The following is a 23,344-nucleotide window of genomic DNA, read 5'->3' on the forward strand; positions in this document are numbered from 1 at the left end:
TTGAAGCACACATAGAGAAAGCAGCCACTACCTCTGGCTCATTCACAAAACAGACATGGAATCATATCAAGTTGAACATTGGGACCAAGCTGATGGTTTCTAAGGCCTGTGTTCTCAGCACCTTGCTGTGTGATGGCAAAACATGAACAACCTCCAGCAACCAGAAAAAGGAGCTCAGCAATTGCCATCCTCGTTACCTGCGGTGTTTTGTGGGTATATCAGGGACACAAACATGAATGCAGCAATCCTCCTAAAGGCAGAGCCCCCAAGTCTGTTTGCACTCATTAAACAGAGGCGGCTCCATTGGCTCGGGCACGTCTGCAGGATAGAAGATGGTTGCATATATCTAAGGACCTACTGTAGGGAGAGCTAGCCAGAGTCAGGTGACCAAAAGGATACCCAAAGCTCTACTTCAAGGATGCTTGCAAGCATAGCATGAAGGCCCCAGATTCTCATACCTGAGAGTCACTGGCTGAAGACAGGGGAAAATAGCAAGACATTCTAGGGGCGGCACTGTGTTAGCACTGCTGCCTCACAGCACCAGGGACCTGGGTTTTATTCCTGGCTTGGGTCACTGTCTGTGTGGAGTTTGCACTTTCTCCCTGTGTCTGCGTGGGTTTCCTCCGGATGCTCTGCTTTCCTCCCACAGCCCAAAGTGGGAGGAAACCAGAGCACTCAGAGGAAACCCACGCAGACACAGGGAGAACGTGCAAACTCCACACAGACAGTGACCCAAGCAAGGAATCAAACTCAGGTCCCCGGCGTTGTGAGGCAGCAGTGCTAACACCGTGCCACCGTGCCGCCCTTAATTCATAGTTGGTAGTCCACTGAGCCAGGGATTGAAGTTTTAAAAAATCAGCTTGGAACAAGAAAGGTTTAATAGTCTGCAAATTGTCCACACCCAGTTACACAATCTTTTTAACAAACGACGTAGATGCTAAAGTGAAGTTCACATATATTTCGAGCTGCTTTTGCTCCTTTTTAAAGAGATTTACATAAGGCATTACACATTTCCCCTTGCAACCTTGCATTTTACAGAGATTAAGCCAGTTTGGCTATATCTAACAAAAATTATAATTGCAACACTCTTGGGTAATCCACCACATTCTGCTCAGTTATTCACCGTTCTCCATGTATCCTTTATCTGCACTGGAGGTGATTGATATGTTATGGAACATAGAGATAATGGTCACATATCCCAGTTTGACATGACATTTATTAGATGGTGGGATTTCTCCTCCCAGTGGCTGTAAATCTAGCATTTCCATGTGTTCTATGTCTATATTATTGGAGATGTGGAAGTGGTATTATTCGCTGGACCTAAATCAAGAGATCCAGGATAATGTCCTAAGGACCCGGGTTCGAATTGGTGAAATCTGAATCCAATAAAACATTTGGAATTAAAAGTCAAACAATGCCCATTGTCGATTGTTGTAAAAACCCATCTGGTTCACTAATGCCCTTGAGGGAAGGAAATCTGCCGTCTTTACTTGATCTGACCTACATGTGACTCCAGACCCACAGCAATGTGGTTGACTTTTAACTGCACTCTGAGATATCTGAAATGGCCTAGCAAGTCATTCACTTCAAGGGAAATTAGGGATGGACAACAAATCCTGGCCTTGTCAGTGATGTCCATATCCCAGGAATGACTCTTTTGCTATTTCAATTTGCAAGTGCAACCTCAATTTTCATTCAAAATGATCCCGACACAGCAAACTGACAATGGGGAGAATTGAAATGGTTGATTCATTACACTGATGAAAAAGGCTTTCACTCACAAAACCTCTCCTCATCATTTAATAAACTACATGTGCTCCTGTCCATTCCAGGGAGTGTAATTTTTCAATATGCACTAGAGTGGTGTTACACAACTGAGGCAGATGTTTTCTTAATGATGGCAATGGTAATGGGAAAGATAGTTAGATGGGGATATTCAGGAGCTGCCCTACATTGTCTTTGACTAATGTTGGGTTGGGTCAATGTTACTGAAATGGATGGAGTGGAAGTGGTAGTGTCCCCATTTCCCTGTCACTTCTGGTAGTCCCTTCTTTGGAGCTGCACTGATATGTATGCAGATGTGAGTTTGTGACTGTAAATATTACATCAGTGAAAGAATGAAAGAACGAGTTGGATTGATTCAGAGCTTTTCGTAACCTCAAAATGTCCCAAATCACTTTACAGCCAATTAAGTACTTTAGGAGTGTAAAAGGTAAATTAGCCATAGCCGCAGATGATTTAACCTGAGGATCGTCACACCTCAGGCAAGGAGCAATGTTGAGAAGGCAAGGCCCTTAATGAATAACCTCAGCCTGTATGGGAACTGAACCTAAACTTTGGTATCACTTTGTATCATTAGCCAGTTGTCCATCCAACTGAGCTAAACCAACTCCTACTTTTCTGGAGTGTGGTCACTATTGCAATGTAGAAAACAGAGCCACCAATTGTACACACCCAGCAACAAGATAATAACCAGATAATGTTGATTAAGGGATAAATATTGGCCAAGACAATAGGGAGAATTCCTCTACCCTTCTTCAATCAGTACCGTGGGAGTTTTTAATGTTTACCTGAGATGGCAGGGCAGACAGGTTTGGCTTAACATAGAATCATAGAATCATAGAAACCCTACAGTGCAGAAGGAGGCCATTCGGCCCATCGAGTCTGCACCGACCACAATCCCACCCAAGCCCTACCCCCACATATTTACCCGCTAATCCCTCTAACCTACACATCCCAGGACTCTCAGGGGCAATTTTTAACCTGGCCAATCAACCTAACCCGCACATCTGCCATGGCTCATTGGTCGCACTCTTGTCTCTGAATCACAAGGTTCTCCAGGGGTGGGATTTTACAGCCTCGCTCAAGTGAGACCGGAAATTCCCACCGAGGCCAATGGACATTTCTGTTGTCCGTACCTTGCCTACCCCGATTCCATGGCGAGCGGGCGGTAGAATTCCAGCACAGGTCTTGGGTGCAAAAATCAAAGCAGACACCCTAGTGCAGCGCTTGGGGAAACCACTGCACTGTTAGAGGTGCTGTCTTTGAGACATTAAACCCAGGCCCGATTTGCCTGCTTGGTAGATGCAAAAGACCCCAAGGCACTGTTTCAAAAAAGAGGAGGGGAGTGGTGTCCTGGCCAAGGCCAATATTTATCCCTCAATCGATATCACAAAAACAGATGATATGGTTGTTATTACATTGTTGTTTGTGGCAGTTAGCTATGCACATATCTGCTGTCACCAATGTTGCCTACATTACAACGGCAACCACACATTGAGAAGAACATCATTGGCTTATTATGATCCAGGCCAGAAACTCCAAGGTATTTTGTGAAATCAGCCTGAACCATAAGTTTTGTACTTTGAATTTGGCACGGGTAAGCATAAGGGGTTGTGGGGGAGGTGTGATTCTCCCAGCCCACTGCACTGCTTTTGTAATGCAGCGGGCCGAGAAACTGTAGCGGAGGCCATTTCTCGGGCTCCCCGCTGGGCACCATTGTCTCCGCACGTCTCTGACTGCTGGATTTCCGGCACCATCGGCTCTGCACCGGAAATCGGCACAGAGCTGCATAATGTATGTAGGCCCTCGTTTTAATGTAATTTAAATCCCATTCGTGGGCCTGGGACTGAAATCTCCGGGCTTGCTAGCCTCTCTCTCTCCTCTCACCGCCCCCCCCACCCACCCCTCGCCCCACTCCAACCAGGAGTGGTTCACTCCAGCGGGCTGTAGTATAGCTCCGGTCTTGCAGGGAGTTGGCGGCCCGACCTCGCTAGAGTGAAGGGAGGGGGGTAATCGAGGCCACCCCAGAGGGTCGAGAGCTGGGGGTGTGCCCTCTGGGCATTGCCACCTTGGCAGTGCCAACCTGGGCTCCCTGGCACTGCCCAAGGCCTAAAGTGTCAATGCCCGGAGGGCATCTTGGCACTGCCCATCGGGCATCAGGCAGTGCCAAGGGGGCTGGGCCTAACAGGGATGGGTCCTAATGGGGCCAGGGCCTCTGGTCAGCAATCTGTGGGGGTGTGGGGTTAGGTGTGTCATTTTGGGTTGAGTGGCAGAGGGAGGGAGGCCAGCAATCTGGGCTGGGCATCGGGCTGGGGGGGGCAGCGTGCTGAGGGGGTCGGGACTGCGGGGGTGGGGTTTGGGGCTGCCGGGGAAGGGGGAGATTGGAGGGTCTGGAGATCAGCGCTGCAGGGGTGGGCGGGGGGTGAGTTGAGGCTGGCCCAGGCATGTTCGGGGGCCAGCAATCAGGCTGTGGGTGGGGAGGGGGAGGGCTGGTGATGCAGGAATCACGGGGCTGGTCAACAACCAGGAGGCGGCAGCCAGGGGCCACTATACATGCGCTGATCTCAGCACTGACAGATCGGTGCATGCGCAGTGGCCCATTCCGCGCTATGCTGCCAGCCTTTCCAGCGGGAATAGGCCCTGCCCACAACTTTTTGGACTGATTCACACCAGTGGGCTCTGCCGTGCAGAGTGTGGGAGATTCACTTTGAAACTCCCGCTGAAAAAGCCAGCGTGATTTACTCCAGTTTTTACATGAATCCAATACTTAGAATTTCTTTGCGAGAATCGCCCCCCAGATGTTTCACTCCAGGTATGATTCAAGTGACCCACTAGGAAGCTTTTATCAAACAAAGTTTATTTAAGAACACAGTTAAACTATAATAAGAAAAATCGGCATAACTTTTACCAATTACAAGAGAACAACTATAATATTGTATAAACCTTAACAGCTAACCACACACTGTTCCAAATCAAACAACCCCCACAAACATAGGCTTGGCACAGAAAGCGAATATGCTCACGCGATGCAGGATTTTGCAGCGTTTTAACACTTGCTGTGATTTAGTCTTTTGGATGTTGAATTAAAACGCTGAGGCTTTTCAAGTCCTGGAATTTTCAGCACACCTCGAGAAAAAGATAGAGACACTGCTTGCCTCTAGTTTCTAGCTCGCAACTCACAGACAGCAGGAGTTTCACTCCACAGAGAGAGAGACAAGAAACTCTGCTTGCGGTCCAAACCGTCCGACAAAAATGAAACTAAAATGTTGGATTTTCCCTGTGGGAATAAACTGTCCAAAGGCAGCACCTGACCTGTCAATCATGCTCCACTCAACAATTCCAAAAGGGTCATTAAACTCCAGGACACTGCATTAGGCCCAGATTAAAAATAAACAAGATGGCCATTATATTGCTTCAGCAACAATTAGAGGACACTGGCTCAGACACGATGACACCAAAACAAAAAGACCAGTCCTGCTTGAAAAAACTGCGGAGAAATATGATTAAAATACATTTCTCAAAGGCACAGCATCGTCACAGGCTGACCTCCGGTGGTTCTGGAAAGTGCTTTATAAACGCATGTCTTTCATTTTCTTTTCCTATCATCTCATTCACAGAAATATTCTCGCAATGTGAAAATGGGAATGGTTTTAATGCGTTCCTTGTACTGACAAAAGGGTGCCCAGGACAGATTGCTTTCACTACATCTTACCAGGAACATGATTTTTGCATGATGCAAAAAAAAACTCACAAAAAAGAGGAAGCGTTTTGGGCTTTGGAGTAGTCACTACTGGGAACCAGGAGTAGAAATGCTTAGTAGGTGCATAGACCACTCAGCCCATCGAGTCTGCTCCACCATTCAATAAGATCATGGCTGACCTGATTGTGATCTCAGCTCCACTTCCCGGTCTGCCCCCACCACCCCCATCTCCCCGCCACCCCCCCATCCCCACCCCCCCATAATCCTTAACTCCCTCCTCTAACCAAAACCAATCAAACTCAGCCATGAGTGAACATAAACACCCAGCCACCGAGTGAAGAAATCCCTCTTCAGCTTGGTCCTAAATGGCTTGTCCCCTTGTTCTGGGCTCTTCAACCAGGGGAAACATCTTTCCTGTCTCTACCCTGTGGAGCCCTGTAAGAATTTTGAATGCATTCATGGAATGTGGCATTTCCTGGCAAGGCCAGTGTTATTGCCCATCCCTAATTGCCCTTCAGAAGGTGGTGGTGAGCCGCCTTCTTGAACTGCTTAAGTTTATTTATTAATGTCACAAGTAGGCTTACATTAACACTGCAATGAAGTTACTGTGAAAATCCCCTAGTCACCACACTCCAGCGCCTGTTCGGTTACACTGAGGGAGAATTTAGCATGACCAATGCACCTAACCAGCATGTCTTTCAGACTGTGGGAGGAAACCAGAGCACCCGGAGGAAACCCACGCAGACACAGGGAGAACGTGCAGACTCCACACGGACAATGGGCCAAGCCAGGAATCGAACCCAGGTCCCTGGTTCTGTGAGGCAGCAGTGCTAACCAGTGTGCCACCCATGTAGGCTTCTGCAGCCCAAGAGAGGAACTATTAAGCTCAGAGCATCACCCGAACAGGGACTTGAACCCTCAGATTAAAAGCCTGATGCTCTAGGGACTGAGCTATAGGTACCCCCACAGTGCTGTTAGGGAGGGAATTCCAGGTTTTGACCCAGCCACAGTGAAGCAATGGCGAGAGAGTTCCAAGTCAGAATGGTGGGTGGCTTGGAGGGGAACTTCCTGGTGCTGGTATTTTTGTTGTTTGATTGAGTGGGGAGTTAGATCAGGACCTGATTGCTGTGATATTGACATTAATGGAGAACAGTCTGGGGGGGTTGCATTAACATGAAATTGGCAGTGTGACTGTGTGTTGAATCTGGCTTGAAATTGGCTCAAAGTCTCTCAGTTACCCACTGCTGCCATCTAGTCTTTTATGTCATTCTGGGAATTGTAATGCGGACTGAATTTAAATTACCTTTGAAGTTGTAAAGAAGTAATAACTGTATTTACTTCTGGGATGAGAGGGGGATGAGTTGTTTTATTCGGAATGGATTCGGGGGAGCTTATCTGAAGAGGAGCATGCAGCGGGGAGAAGGGTGAGGGAGTGGGACTAGCTCCAATCTGGGAGCGATGGACCGAATGGCCTCCTTCTGTGTACCATTCTGTGATTTTTTGGCGACTTGTTAACCTCTCGCCAGACATTGCTGGATGGGCGGAAGACCCGACTTCGAGAAGCTACCAGATTTCTGGGTGATTGAAAAGGGTTAAGATTTAGACTGGACTTTAAAAAATAACAATGAAAGGAAACTTCGTGGAGAATTAACTGGATGGGGAATAAAAAAAGAGTCCCTTCTGAGCGCACCACTTTCTGATCGTCATAAAGCCGAGCCTTTGAAGCAGTTCTGAAGAAGCAAAGTCTCCACCTCCTGACCCTCAGCCAGTGCTGATGTGCTTGAGAACTGAGAGGCCTCTCAACACACACACACACACAGAGTCTCACAGAGAGAGACTCAGAACAGCGGAGCAGGGCAATAACTTCAGCCAAACACTCCAAACAACACTCTGGATGCGCTCTCCCAGATGTGAGGGGACTGGCAGCCACAACAGCAGCATTTTGTTTTCACAAACAACAGTTTCTTGTAAACTTTTCAACAAGTATATAGAGAAGGAGCGGGAGAGAGAAAGTTCTGCACGGGTCCAGCCGGTGGCTTTCACTGAATCACAAGCAGCTGGGAGCTGCAGCGTCTCAGAGATAGAGGCAGATTCAGTGGCGAGTGCTGCAGTCAGGGTGAACACACAGAGTGACAAATATCACCCTCTTTAATCTCACCCCCCAGCCTCCGCCCCGGGGCTGGCTGTGTCTAAAGTACAGGAGGAGGGACAGAGTCTCCACCACAATTCGCAGCTCTCTTTTGACTCTTGGACTGAGCAAAATCTCCGGAGGAACCGAATCTGGAATTGAGTTGAACTTGGAACCAGGTGAAAGCGATGGGTTTACACCGGCCCCCACTGCTTTGCAGATACCTGCTGCTGACCCTGATCCTCCCGGGTAAGTTACCTGTCCAGCTCTTGTTTCCTGGTGTATGTATGTATATGACCCTGTGTATGCGTATGTCCATATGCGTGGATGTCCATGTGTGTGTGTCCGTGTGTGCGTAATGCCCGTGTATCCATGTGCATGTCTATGTGTGTGTTGTCCATGTGTGTGTATATGCCCGTGTCCCTGTGTGTGTTGTCCATGTGTGTGTATACGCCCGTGTCCATGTGTGTGTTGTCCATGTGTGTGTATATGACCGTGTGCATGTGTCCATGTGTGTGTATGTCCATGTGTGTGCGTGTCCGCTTGTGCATGTCCATATGAGTGTGTCTGTGTGCTTGCATGTCCATGTGTGTGTATGTCCACGTGTGTGTATGTCCGTGTGTATGTGTGTGTGTGTGTGCATGTTACACACACACACACAATGCGCCATCAATACTCTTAAAAATGAATGAACTTCTTCAGGTTTGGAATGAGTGTTCCTTGGAGCTGACAACAGGCTGCTTCAGCTTGTGCCATTAGTGTGGCAGTGTCTGTGCCAGCACTGGCCAGAATGACTCTGTATCTTACTGATTAGCCCATTCTTCCAGGGACAGCTCTCCCTCAGTCAGCTCTGGGCTCAATTTCAATGACTGCTTGCTCTTTAGCCAGGGATGTGCAACTTCTCAGTGCGGAGCCGGAGTTCCTCCGACTTGTCAAAAAGATCGGAGCCAACACCCAAAAGTGGGGGGGTAAATTCATGGCCATGTGTGAAGGTATTTTTTTAAAGCGTACGGTAGTGCGGCTTTTATTTAATTGCACTGGCTATTTACAGTGATTTTTTTTAACAGTTCCGGGTTCTCTGTAAAATTAAAACATGCCTTAGTCTTTTTAGTTTTGTTTTTTTAAGGAATGTATTTAAATAGCAGGTGAGGTGGCGGAGTTTGAAATGTTTTGCGTTGACTTTCAAGAAGTTAAATACCTGTTCGGTTTGAAAGCTCAGAGTGGCTTCTCCCCAGTTTGTCAATATCGTGTCAATTTCATTCATTGAAGAGCCGCTGACCTTTGCCCCGTGTCTGTATCTGTCTCCACAATACAAGAGAAACTTAGCAACAAACAGCCCTTCACACACAAGAAAAAAAACCCTCCCCACTGGGTACGAGAGAGAAATGTGCTTCTCCTTGTGGAGATAGAGAAAGTTCACCCAGGATATAACCAGTCTGGAGCTGTGAATCATTTGAAAGGCTGATTATAGAGAGAAGTGAAGGGAAAAGAAACCCCATCTGTTGGAAATTACAGAGCAACTTTTTTAAAAAAAAATCTTCAAACCAGTGAATTAAATCAAGGCTGGTGCAGAGAATGAAGCTGCGCCTCTGACGTGAAGATGATTGCTCCAGCAAGTTAAAGCAAAAACAGACCATTGCACAATTATTTTCCACCCCCTCCCCCCCCCCCCCCCCCCCACTCTGAAATGACAAAGGAAAACAACTCCGAAACGTTAACGGAATCCTCCTTGCGGCTCACTCTTCCCACTTTCATCGTATACCACCATCATTGTCACTTGGTCAACACAAACTTGTCTCTTTGCCCTTTGCAAAAGTTATATGTGCGGACGGTTTAAGCACTGGTGAGTATGTTAGCAATGCAGGAAACGTACAGCTTCTTGCAGAGTCCCACTAACTGAATTTCAATCAGGATTTGAATTCAGTTTGCAGTCTCCTGTTGCCTTCCTAATGCAGTTTGTTTATTCAAAATGTCAACAAACTGGACTGGTGCCAGAATAAAGGATTATCTCCCAAGATCCTATGACTTTAAAAAGATGTTACTTATCAATTATTTACTATTTTTCATAAAATATTTTAAGGGGTTAATAATTATTTATCTAAATGTAGTTTATTCATTTTAAAATCAAATCACCATTCCCCCAATATACACACACAAATTCAGAGGTTCATTACTGGAGGAGTATGTGTATACATGTATCGGGCAGTTTTATTTAGGGTGATGTGGAGAAGCCATTGGACTGGGATGGGTACAATTAGAAGTCTCACAATACCAGGTTAAAGTCCAACAGGTTTACTTGGAATCACAAGCTTTTGGAGCGCTGCCCCTTCATCAGGTGAGTGGAGCCACTCACCTGATGAAGGAGCAGTGCTCCAAAAACTCGTGATTCCAAATAAACCGGTAGGATTTTAACCTGGTGTTGTGAGACTTCTTACTGTACATTTAGGGTGTGAAGACTTGGTGAGTTTTCTCCCCTGTGTGGGAATAAGTGGTGGAGGCTCTACTAGATTGTATAGGGTCTGGGGAGGGAATTGGCCGGATGAGTAATGAGATTCACCTCTAAGTCTCTGCTTTCCTACGCTCCATCATCTGGCATATATGCATTTTCTGTCCTCGATTGCTATCGCCTCTGTCTTCATTCTATCTGAGTTTTTCATTCTATCACCATAACCTCCGAGCTCCATTCTCCATTTCCAGCCTGTAACTCTGACCATATCTCCTCAGCACAAGCCTTGCTTTCAAGAGCGGCGCGGTGACCCAGTCTTAGCACTGCTGTCTCACAGTGCCAGGGACTCGGATTCAATTCCAACCTCGGGTGACTGTGCGGAGTTTACACATTCACCCTGTGCTCTCCCCATGTTCTGGTTTCCTCCCACAGTCCAAAGATGTGCAGGTTAGGTGGATTGGCCATGCTAAATTGCCTGTTAGTGTAAGGGAGATTAGCAGGGTAAATACATGGTGTTACCGGGATAGGGCATGGGTGGGATTGTTGTCGATGCATGCTTGATGGGCCGAATGGCCTCTTTCTGCACTGCAGGGATTCTATTATTATGATTCTATGATTCTAAAGCTCCCACTACAGCCCACACATGTGTGTAGCACATTTAGAATGAAAATGTACCCTTAGGCATTTGTCAGAAGTGCATGCTAAGCCACAAGACTGCAAGATGTGACCAAAAGCTTGGTGAAAGAAGTGAATTTTAAGGAGTGCCTTTGGAAGTCATTCTAATGGTCAAGTTATGGATGCTTATTTCAAATGTAACTGATTGACTGAGACACATCATATTCAGCAAGACAGCATTACCTACTGAGAATATTTCTTTCTTTATCCTCCGGTTGGGAAGTCAACAACAAGAACTCATGAATTTGAAAAGTGTTGCTAAGGAGAGAGGCTGGCAGAAATGTCTTTACAAGGTAGTTCCTTGGAGCTCGTACTGCTCTGCCACAGGCAGTAGCTGTGGCAGAAACCACTGCATTTTTTATGGAAAGACAGATAAATTTTTGAAGCTGAGAGCTTTGAGGAGAGAGCAGAATTGTGTAATTAGTTCTAGATAGTTCCAGCAAAGTGCAAGTAAACACACGGAGGGTTGGAAATATTCTCCGTGCTGTAAAGTCCTGTGGTTCAAAATAAAATCTTTACTGGTGCAGTTAATGAATCCGAGATTGCTACTTGCTGTTTGGGGTCCAGCCAGCCAGAGCCTGTCTAACATAGCCGGGACTCTTAAAGAGGAGGATATACATTAACCAGAATATACAATCAGCTAACACACTCACTCATTAGTTAGAGATTTGAATACTTAGAGGACATGAAAGAGAGAGTCACTTATCTCTAATCATTTCAGCTGTGATAAGGCAAATTTCAAACATGCCCAATGGTCCAGGATCCAGATTCAACGATGCTCTGTGTTTATACTCCATGCAGTGTTAAACAGAAGTGATGTGTGCCTACAATCACCAAAGATTCTCATTCCCTCTCATTCCAGGCTCTGGATTTAGACTAGGGCAACACAGTGGTTAACATTGCTGTCTCACAGTGCCAGGAACCTGGTTTAGTTCCTGGCTTGGGTCACTGTCTGTGCAGAGTTCGCACATTCTCCCTGTGTCTGCGTGGGTTTCCTCCGGGTGCTCCGGTTTCCTCCCACAGTCCAAAAGATGTGCTGGTTAGGTGGATTGGCCATGCTAAATTCTCCCTCAGTGTACCCGAACAGGCGTCAGAGTGTGGCGACTAGGGGATTTTCACAGTAACTTCATTGCAGTGTTAGTGTAAGCCTACCTGTGACACTAATAAATAAACTAAACTAAATAAACTAAACTAATCTGCAAATTTAGCTATGGTAAATAGTTTAAGTATCCGAGAAGACTACTCTCTAAGGAGACAAGGAAAGGACCAAATTCAACCAGTCATAAATGATTGGGACAGAAAAGGAGTCATGGAGGAAAGAGAATGAAATTCCTAAAATAAGTCCTTACTCAAACAAGTCTACAAGGGCAGAGATGTTGCTATGTCTAGTTGTGAGATTTACAGTGGTTGGAAATGGGTTACAGGGTGTCCCACCACGTTTAGTTTTGGAGATTCTTCCAATTCATTGTGTATGTCAATGATTTCAATATGGGCCCAGAGAGGGTGGTAACAACATTTACAGATTAAGCCACGGATGATTATTTAGAAGACCAAAGGAAACTGTAGAGAAATATTGATAAGATAGGGGAATGAATCAATGTGGGATGATTCATTTGGTTTAACAAGTTAACAGCAATAATTTCTACTCTGAAATGGGCGTAGATTCAGTGTTGTTCAGGAACACAGGGATTTTGAGATACAGGTCCACAAGATATTAAAGATTTTCCTAAAGGCTGCAAAAATGCTAATATTCTAAGTTTTATCACAAGATGTAGAATATAAAAGACAATGATGAGCCTTTATAATACCTTTAAAAGACCTTAGTTAAGAGTTCACTGAGGACACCGGGATCCACACTAAAGTTTATAATTTATTTATTAGTGTCACAAGTAGGCCTACATTAACACTGCAATGAAGTTACTGTGAAAATCCCCTAGTCGCCACAGTCCGGCACCTGTTCGGGCACACTGAGGGAGAATTTAGCATGGCCAATGCAACTAACCTACTCTTTCAGAGTATGGAAGGAAACCGGAGGAAACCCACGCAGACACGGGGAGAATGTGCAAACACAGACAGTGACCCAAGCTGGGAATTGAACCCGGGTCCCTGGTACTGTGAGACAGCAGTGCCAACCACTGTGCCACCATGCTGCCCGTAGGGACATTAAAGAGACATTCGACACATTCAATAGTGTTCTGCCTGAGCAAATAGAATTACTGGAAAGACTTGAAAATTGGGTCTTTTCTCCACAGAACCAGGCTGAGGTTTAAATTATGAAAGGATGAGATATGGTAATTAGAAGCAGAATGTTTCAACTCACTGAATAATTGAGGTTGAGGAGTCATGATGTAACATTAAATGTGAGGGACAGAAAACAGAAAAAACGCCAGTCTCAAGAAAGTTCTGAAGTTGTGGGATTCGCTGATTTTGGCCAGAACGATATCATTATCCCTGATCTTCAATAGAAGTCCACCTGATTGGGAAAGATAAAGTCTTGTCCTGTATCCCATGATGTTTCAAAGGGAGCCAATGTTGGCATGCTGGCACAGTGGTTAGCACTGCTGCCTCACAGTGCCAGGGACCTGGATTCAATTCCAGACTGTCTGTGTGAAGTTTGCACATTCTCCCCGTGTCTGCGTGGGTTCCCTCTGGGTACACCGGTTTCCTCACACAATTCAATGATGTGCAGGTTAGGTGGATTGGCCATGGTAAAATTTCCCCTTAGTGTCCCAGGATGTGTAGGTTAGGTGGATTAGCCATGGTAAATGTGCGGGGTTACGGGACAAGGACCTTGGTAAGATGCTCTAACAGAGTGTCGAGTGGTGTAGACCTGATGGGCCGATTGGTCTCCATCTGCACTATGATTCCATGGACCTGAAGTTCTTCATAGGTTCTGAATGAACCCAGCTGAAAAGGAGCAGGCAGGTCGAAGAGTTAGGAGTGGATGAAGGCAGGAAGGAGATCTCCTATCTTTTGAACCAGGGGATCATTTAGCTTAGCTCTCACCACTATAACCCCCAGCCCCACTGTCACTACCCTCATGCTTCTGACCTTCTCCATGTGATTAGCACTGCACCTCACAGCGCCAGGGACCCAGGTTCGATTCCTGGCTTGGGTCACTGTCTGTGCGGACTCTGCACATTCTCCCCGTGTCTGCGTGGGTTTCCTCCGGGGGCTCCGGTTTCCTCCCACGGTCCAAAAGACATGATGGTTAGGTGGATTGGCCATGCTAAATTCTCCCTCAGTGTACCCGAACAGGTGCCAGAGTGTGGCGAGTAGGGGATTTTCACAGTCACTTCATTGTAGTGTTAATGTAAGCCTATTTGTGACACTAATAAAATAAACTTTAAACTTTAAATCTCATCCCTCTGACCTCCATCAGTAATGCAGTGATAGGGAAGTCCAAAATCCTGTTCTCTCGCCTTCATTTATATGCATGTAGTAATTCAGAATGGAGGAAAATCTCAGCAGACAAGCATAGGGGTGAGGGTTTGAAGGGAGGTCTTCATTTTATAATTTCCCCACCCCTTCACTCAGCAACTATCTGGTTTTGCTTGGAGGACAAGCCTTCCTATAGCATTATGGTAAATATACATAAGACACAACTTGCATTGCACTGTACAGCAGCCAGGAACTGAGTTAAATTGCTTATCATGTTATCAGTGTTGCTCCAGTCTAAAAGTACACTGCTGCATTGAAACTCTCTGCTGCGTTGGTGTATGAAGGGTTAATGTTAATTACATTTCTTTATGACTTTCTGGTTTTTCTTGGCGGCTGGGAGTAAGTGCCACGGCACCAGTGATGCACTGCTGGCTTGCACAATCAAATAACTTGAATGGAACAGAAGGGGCATTGTACTTCAAGATTGGAAATATAGTAAAATCAAAATTATTCCACTGCATGTAAAAGGACATGATAGCAGAGATAACTGTTATGTAATTGCACAGTACTCCATTCCTGCTGTGTAATTAAAACATTGGAACATACAACTTTACTTTGCAATAATCACCCGCACCAATGTGATCCTAAACTTCTTGCAATAATAATAGGAATGTGACCTCAGTGCAACAATGGGGCCGCTTTGAATTTTATGGTTACTACACATTTTTACTGAAAGAAATACAACAATAAAAACAAAACAAATTAAATATCAGAAGTAAACCAATTTTCCTCTATCCTCTGACAGAAACCAAGTAAACATCGAAACTAGAAGCAGGAGTAGGCCATTCGGCCCTTCGAGTCTGCTCCACCATTGAGCTTGATCATGGCTGATCTTCAAATTCAATATCCTGATCCACACTTCCCCCCATATCCCAAGAGCTATATTTAATTCCTTCTTGAAATCACACAGTGTTTTGGCCTCAACTCCTTTCTGCAGTAATGAATTCCACACATTCACCATCCTGTGGGTGAAGAAGTTGCTCCTCAGGCTTCTCAGTGCTAACGGGTGCCAGAGTCAAACTCTTCCAGTCAAAGATAGCTGCTGAATGGTCTTTAACCCTGTGTGTCCTTCCTCGCTGGCCTACGGAAGCCTTCAGTTCAGGGTGCTCGGAAGGAGCAAAGTGAAGCCCACATTGCTCATTACCACTGTGTGATATTAACTCGGGTTTACTCATCTTGTAGACACCCAATGGTTTTCCATCTCTGACAGCGAGCCAGGCAAACACCCAGAGTAGTATTGTCACAATCCCTGCATCATTAATATTCCCAAAAATGCATGTGTATTGTATTGTGGTGACTTGCACCTGTTTTCATGCATTTTGCTCTTTACCAGGAAGAGGGAATCAGTCCCAAACTCTCTCCTTTCCTTCTCTATGAACAGTATGCTTTGTCTGTATAGTGCGCAATAAACAATACTTTTCACTGTATACTAATACATGTGACAATAATAAATCAAAACAAAGCAAACAGTCCTTATAGCTAGAAAGAAAGGTTTAAATAGTCAGCAAACTGGCTGGGCAATCAAACCTGCTGTGAGCAATGCTACACGGGTTTCTGTGTGAATGGTTAATTGGGGATAATTGAGATGTGCTTTGCAGAGGGAATATCAACCTGTTCTTCATGCTGGCTTTCAAAAGAAGTAACTGAGGAGTCCTTCCAGGAAGGTGGTTAGAAGCACAACATTTCTTTATGAACCTTAACTCAAGGTCAATGTGCTAATTAGTGTTTCTGAGAGCAATTGGATTCCTGAGTTCAGTGTGCTCAAAGGCAGCTTGTGGTTTTTACAAGAAGTGAACGGACCAGTTTGTTTTATTCAAAATGACTGAGTCAGCCAACTAGTCGAGACAACTGAACATAACTAAATTGCAAAACATCAGTCAAAGTGCAGCCGATCCATGTTTTTAGTGTCAAAATTGTACAAGTGCCCAGGATGGGGAAGCAAGTGTCGGCCTCATATGTACAGAGATCTTCAGGGCTATCTCCAGGAGAAATCTTAATGGGCCAATTGGCCTACTTCTGCTCCTATGTCTTATGGTCTTACGTCCATCGTTGGAAACCACGCCTTTCCACGTACTGAAAATATACTCAAACAACAAACTTTACAGGTCCATTCATTACAAAAAGACAAACACAAACTTAACCTGGAGAGTTCAATCACTAGGACTGTACTTTAGCCTATAACATGTTCACATGTTTTAAATTAAGTTACATGTGTCTTTCCGTTCCAGGATTGGGTAGTGCTTCATCTCTCCACTACTCAGAGGGAACATCAAGCAGGTCCATTGAGAAGATCCTTGGCAAGTTTAGCAAAGATTTTCAATGCCATCACATGTTGAAGCACCTATACAATGGAGCCAGGATCACTGTCCAGATGCCACCTCAGGTGGAGAGTCATTGGGTCTCCACAAGGTGAGTAAAGACCAGTCAACCTCACCTGTCTAATAACTGATAAACAGATGATTTCAACATATAATCACAGAATCACAGAATCCTACAGTGCAGAAGAGGTCCTTCAGTCCATCAAGTCCGCACTGACGCATGAAATGTCCTGACCTGCCTACCTAATCCCACTTGCCAGCAGTTGGCCCATAGCCTTGAATGTTATGGCGTGCCAAGTACTCATCCAGGTACTTTTTAAAGGATGTGAGGCATCCCGCCTCCACCACCCTCCCGGGCAGCGCATTCCAGATCGCCACCGCCCTCTGAGTGAAAACGTTTTTCCTCAAATCCCCCTAAACCTCCCACCCCTCACTTTTAACTTGTGTCCCCTCGTAACTGACCCTTCACCTAAGGGGAACAGCTGCTCCCTATCCACCCTGTCCATGTCCCTCATAATTTTGAACACCTCAATCAGTTCACCCCTCAGTCTTCTTTGCTCCAGAGAAAACAAACCAAGCCCATCCAACCTCTCTTAGAATCATAGAATCCCGACAGTGCAGAAGGAGGCCATCATGTCCGCATTGACCACAATCCCACCCAGGCCCCATCCCCACAACCTCATGCATTTACCCTAGCTAGTCCCCCTGACACTAACCCTTAGGTGGTTAGTCCAATCCACCTAACCCACTCATCTTGGACAGTGGGAGGAAACCGGAGCACCCGGAGGAAACCCATGCAGACACAGGGAGAACGTGCAGACTCCACACAGACAGTGACACAAGCCGGGAATCGAACCCAGGTCCCTGGCCCTGTGAGGCAGCAGTGCTAACCACTGTGCCATGGTGCCGCCATAACTTCAAAGTTCCATCCCAGGCAGCATCCTGGTGAATCTCCTCTGCACCCCCTCCAGTGCATTCACGTCCTTCCTATAATGTGGCGACCAGAACTGCACACAGCACTCCAGCTGTGGCCTCGCCAAAGTTCTATACAACTCCATCATGACCTCTCTGCTTTTGTAATCTATACCCCGATTGATAAAGGCGAGTGTGCCATATGCCTTTTTCACCACCCTATTAACCTGCCTTTCCGCCTTCAGAAATCTATGGACAAACACGTCAAGGTCCCTTTGTTCTTCCGAACTTCCCAATGTCAGACAGTTTCATTGTATACTTCCACACAGACAGTGACCCAAGCCAGGAATTGAACCCGGGTTCCTGGCGCTGTGAGGCAGCAGTGCTAACCATTGTGCCACCGTGCCACCCATGTTCTCCCCTTGTCTGAGTGGGTTTTCCTCCAGGTGTTGCGGTTTCGTCCCACAGTCCAAAGATGTGCGGGTTAGGTGAATTGGCCATGACAAATTGCCCCTTAGTGTCAGGGGGACTAGCTAGGATAAATGCATGGGGTTATGGGGATAGGGCCTGGGTGGGATTGCGGTCAGTGCAGACTCGATGGGCTGAATGGCCTCCTTCTGCACTGTAAGATTCTATGATTCTAACGTGCAGACTCCACACAGACAATCACCCGAGGCCGGAATTGAACCCGGCTCCCTCCACACTAACCACTGTGCCGCCTAACGGATTCAGTCTTCTAACCTAAGTTGGCGGCACGGTAGCAAAGTGGTTAGCACTGCTGCTTCACAGCTCCAGGTACCCGGGTTCGATTCCCGGCTTGGGTCACTGTCTGTGTGGAGTTTGCACATTCTCCTTGTGTCTGCGTGGGTTTCCTCCAGGTGCTCCGGTTTCCTCCCACAGTCCAAAGATGTGCGGGTTAGGTTGATTGGCCATGATAAAATTGCCCCTTAGTGTCCTGAGATGCATAGATTAGAGGAATTAGTGGGTAAATATGTTGGGATATGGGTGTAGGGCCTGGGTGGAATTGTGGTCGGTGCAGACTCGATGGGCCGAATGGCCTCTTTCTGCACTGTAGGATTTCTATGATTCTATGATTCTAACCTTTTCATACTTGGTCACTTCCTAAATAACAAAAATAATTCCAAATAATTTCAACTCCCCCCAGTGTTGAACGAATGCTTAGTTAGTGGGATCCCTCATTGTTCATCATGCGGCTTGTGCTCTACACAATTAACTGTGACATGACTTACATTACATCAACAATTTACTTAACACGCGAATACCAGCAATGTCAGTCCAAACACTTTGGACCTGCTTGATGTTCCCTCTGAGGTGAAGCACTACTCAGTCCCGAAATTAAAAGGACAGATGTAACTTAATTTATAACATATGAACATAAGTGAAACTAGGCTAAACAACTGTCAGTTCATTATTGCACTTGCACTTAACAATACAGTACCAAATTCATCTCCAATCTACTTCACCAGAGGTGTTGGGGAGAGAAATTTGGAAGAGGCTTGTTAGTTGTTTATAGACACACATTTCACTCAATGTCTTCTACCATTTAAAGGTGTCCATAGCATGTTCACTGACATTTAAATTTAAAAACAATCAACACCACTGATACATAAACCAGAGACACTGCGGTGAGTAAGTAATTTGCAGAAGGTAGGCTATTCTTTTTACCAGGATTTAACCAAACTAGGAATTAGCAATAAAATCAGAAGTGGTGGCTCAGGAATAGAGAATGAGTTTAATAAGATATGGCAAGTGTGCGGCACAATTGCAGATTAAACTTGATGCAGATAATGCATAGCTAGCAGAATGGTGTGGGAGGGAAGGTTTTAAATTTTTGGATCATTGGGACAGTTTCTGGGGTAGATGGGGGACCTATACAAGCTGGATGGGTTGCACCTAAACTGGAGGTGGTCCAATATCCTTACTGAGAGGTTTGCTCTTGCTGTTGGGGAGGTTTTAAACTAATTTGGCAGGGGGATGGGGCACAGAGTAGATGTACAGTTGGGAGTGAGGTTCAGTCAAATATAGGAGGAAAACTAGGTCAGTCCAGCAGGCAGAGAAGACATAGGACTGATAAGGCAGATGAGAGGTTCGGAAGGCTAAATTGCATCCATTTTAATGCAAGGAACCTGTCTGATAAGGCAGATGAACTTAGAGCTTTGATCAGCACACAGATATATGATATTGTTGCAATCACTGAGACATGGTTGAAAGAAGGGCGGGATTGGCAACTCAACTTGCCTGGGTACAGACATTTCAAGTATGATTGAGGGGGGGGTGAATTTAAGAGAGGAGGGGGCATTGCATTATTGATAAAAGAGACCTTCACTGCAGTAATGAGGGAGGATGTCTTAGAAAGTTCTTCCGATGAGGCCATATGGGAAGAGTTTAGAAATAAAAAAGGGGCGATCACCTTGCTGGGATTATACTACAGGCCTCCCAACAATCAGAGGGAGATAGAGGAGTGGATATGGAGGCAAATCACAGAGAGGTGTGAGAGGACTAGGGTTATAATAGTAGGGAATTTCAATTTCACCAATATTAACAGAAATCACCTTAGTGTGAAAGGATTAGATGGGCTGAAATGTTTAAAGTGCATCCAGGAGGGCTTTTCATGCCCGTACGTAGATAGACCTACTGGCGATGGGGCAGTGCAAGATCCGATCCTAGGGAATGAAGCCGGGCAAGTGGTCGAAGTGTCAGTGAGCGAGCATTTTGTGGATAGTGGCCGTAACTGTAAGTTTCAAAGTTATTATGGAACAAGCCAAGGATAGTCCAGAAATCAAGTGTGTGAATTGGGACAAGGTTGATTTCAATATTATTGGACAGGATCTGGCAAACGTAGACTGGGAGCAGCTGCTTGCAGGTAAATGTATATTTGGAGAGTGGAAGTCTTTTAAAAGTGAAATAGTGCGAGTTCAGGGCCAAGGTGCTTCTCTAAGAGTGAAGGGCAAGAGCGGCAAGCTCAAGGGAACCCTGGACATCAAGTGATATCGAGGGTTTGATAAAGAAAGAAAAGAAAGCATATTGTATGTATGGGGAAACCCTTCAGGAGTACAGAGAGTGTAGGGATGAATAGTCAAGCAGGAAGCTGGAAGAGTGTCAGATGTGTGATTTATGTGGAAAGATTGAACTAACTTGTGTTTTCCAACGTGTCAGAGAAGTGATTTTATGAATGAAATGGTTAAGGGGAAGGAATAAGGAAACCCAGAAGACTACTTAAAAATTCAGTTATTGGCTAAGGAGTCACTAGTAAAAGCAATTTTAGGATTGTCATCAGGATTTTTGTTTTCAGAACAAAGACTTGTGTGGAATGGGTTTCCAGATAGAATAACGAATGGAAAGACATTGGAATTGTTTAAGAAATTGGAGTGCTTTAGGATGAATGAATTCAGAATATCCCACCCATGCCCTACTTCCATAACCCCACATATTTACCCCGCTAATCCCCTTAACCTACACATCTTGGGACAACAAAGAGCAATTTAGCATGGCCAATCCACCTAACCTGCACATCTTTGTGGACTGTGGGAGGAAATCATAGAAACCCTACAGTACAGAAAGAGGCCATTCGGCCCATCGAGTCTACACCGATCACAATCCCACCCAGGCCCTACCCCCATATCCCTACATATTTTACCCGCTAATCCCTCTAATCTACGCATTTCAGGACACTAAGGGGCAATTTTAGCATGGCCAATCAACCTAACCCGCACATCTTTGGACTGTGGGAGGAAACCGGAGCACCCAGAGGAAACTCACGTAGACACAGGGAGAATGTGCAAACTCCATGCAGACAGTCACCCAAGCCGGGAATCGAACCCGGGTCCCCGATGCTGTGAGGCAGCAGTGCTAACCACTGTGCCATCGTGCTGTCCTTTCTCAGAGGGTTGCAGGTCTGGAGGAGATTACAGGGATGAGGAGGGATGAGGCCTTGATGCAGTTTGAAAACAAGGATGAGAATTTTAAAATCAAGCATTGCAAAACCAGGAGCCTTATAGGTGAGCAATCATCCGGCTGATGAATGAATGGGACTTGGTGTGAGTTCGGATATGAGAAGCTTTGTTTTGGATGAGCTCCAGTTTATGTAGGATAGAAGGTGGGAGGCCTGCAGAGTGTCCAAACAGCCAAATCTAGAGGTGACAAAGGCATGAATAGAGTTGGATGATGGAACAGAGTTGGAAGTAGATGGTCTTGATGATGAGGTGGTTATGTGGTTAGAAGCTATTCTAAGTCCACGACAACACTAAATTTATGAATGGTGTAGTCCCACGTCAGAGAGTTGCCAAGGAGAGAGATGGAGAAATCAATTTTTGTCAATGATAAGTTATTGTTTGTGAGTAAAACATTCTATCTGGTATTAATTGAAGAGAATTCATTGTATTACTAGCCCTATTCAATTCAGACATAGACCTGAAATATAGATGCCCAGAACTGTGCTCCCTCAATAATGAACTGAAATATAAAGCTTCTTTCAGCTCTATTAGTGTTCTTTCATTAACCCTCCCTTCCATAGTCCTCGATGGAAAAGTAGAATATAATTTTGTACTGAGTCAGGTCCTGACTGCCTTGTTGGTAGGACAGACAGGTGGACGCCTGACTTATCTCAAAAAGGAGAGCAAAGATATTTGGAGTTCTGTCACAGATTCCTCCAATTAATTGGTAGTGAAATGGGTAAAGAAACAAATTTTGCTCTCAACTTCTTGACTGCTGTAGATGGACAATTCAGGCGAAGACCTTAAAAGAGAGAAATGTAATTTTGGTTCTAACAGTTTATGTTGAAAATGCTGTCTATGATCCAAAGAACGGATGGCATGGTGACATAGAGGGTGGCACATAGGGCGGCACAGTGACACAGTTGTTAGCCCAGCTGCCCCTCAAAGCCAGGGACCCGGGTTCGATTCCCGGCTTGGGTCACTGTCTGTGTGGAGTTTGCACGTTCTCCCCGTGTCTGCGTGGGTTTCCTCCGGGTGCTCCGGTTTCCTCCGACAGTCCGAAAGATGTGCTGGTTAGGTGCATTGACCATGCTAAATTCTTCCTCAGTGTATCTGAACAGGCACCGGAGCGTGGCGACTAGGGGATTTTCACAGTAACTTCACTGCAATGTTAATGTAAGCCTACCTGTGATGCTAATAAATAAACATAAACTTTATAAGCTATGCTAAAATCAGATTTTATAAATTATATAAATTTTACAATTTTATAAAAATAGATTTTATAATTTAAACCAAACTTTCTAAATGAAAGCCTTGCTGGTTGTGAAGCTAATTATCATCTCTTTGCAGTTGCGAGGTGAGACCAGGTCCTGAGTTCATTACCAGATCCTACAAGTTTTACTCCAACAACACATTCAAAGCTTATCAGTTTAACTATGGAGACAACCACTGCACACGTCCCACCTACACCTTGGTGATCAAAGGGAAACTCCGCTTGCGCCAGGCTTCCTGGATCATACGAGGAGGAACTGAGGCTGACTACCACCTTCACAGGGTTCAGATCATCTCCCACAACAAGGTGACAGCCGAGGAGATGAGCCTGAAATTGAACAGGTCGTGCCCGGGGTTTGTGCCGGGGCAGAAGGTTTGGGAGCCGAACGTCAGCTACGACATTTGGAGCGACGAGAGCGGCTGTAACTGTTTCCGGGCTCTGAACTTCGCCATGCACGAGCTGCAGCTGCTCAGAGTGGAAAAGCAGCACCTGCACCACAATCCCGAGCATGTGATCCAGGAGCTCTTCCTGGGGGATATCCACACGGATTGGTCCCAGCGCATGTACTACAGACCCTCCAGCTATCAGCCTGCACTGCAGAATGCTAAGGTAACTCTGATTTTCTGACTGATATTATTGAAACCAGTTATAGGAACATCGAAACTAGAAGCAGGAGGAGGCCATTCAGCCCTTCAAACCTGCTGTGCCATTCATTT

General features: G+C 45.6%; 1 protein-coding gene across 1 annotated transcript in view; it reads left to right on the forward strand.

The window, feature by feature from the left end:
• The first annotated feature begins 6,904 nt into the window (after positions 1–6,904).
• LOC144495582 (protein APCDD1-like) overlaps positions 6,905–23,344 on the forward strand; it is a 39,975-nt gene continuing 23,535 nt past the window's right edge. The window contains exons 1-3 of the mRNA XM_078215718.1: positions 6,905–7,859; positions 16,401–16,581; positions 22,706–23,237. Coding sequence (XP_078071844.1) covers positions 7,799–7,859; positions 16,401–16,581; positions 22,706–23,237 — 774 coding nt within the window. The 5' untranslated portion in view covers positions 6,905–7,798. The remainder of the gene's footprint in view (positions 7,860–16,400; positions 16,582–22,705; positions 23,238–23,344) is intronic.

This window comes from Mustelus asterias, chromosome 7 (assembly GCF_964213995.1).
Source record: "Mustelus asterias chromosome 7, sMusAst1.hap1.1, whole genome shotgun sequence".
Taxonomy (NCBI): Eukaryota; Metazoa; Chordata; class Chondrichthyes; order Carcharhiniformes; family Triakidae; genus Mustelus; species Mustelus asterias.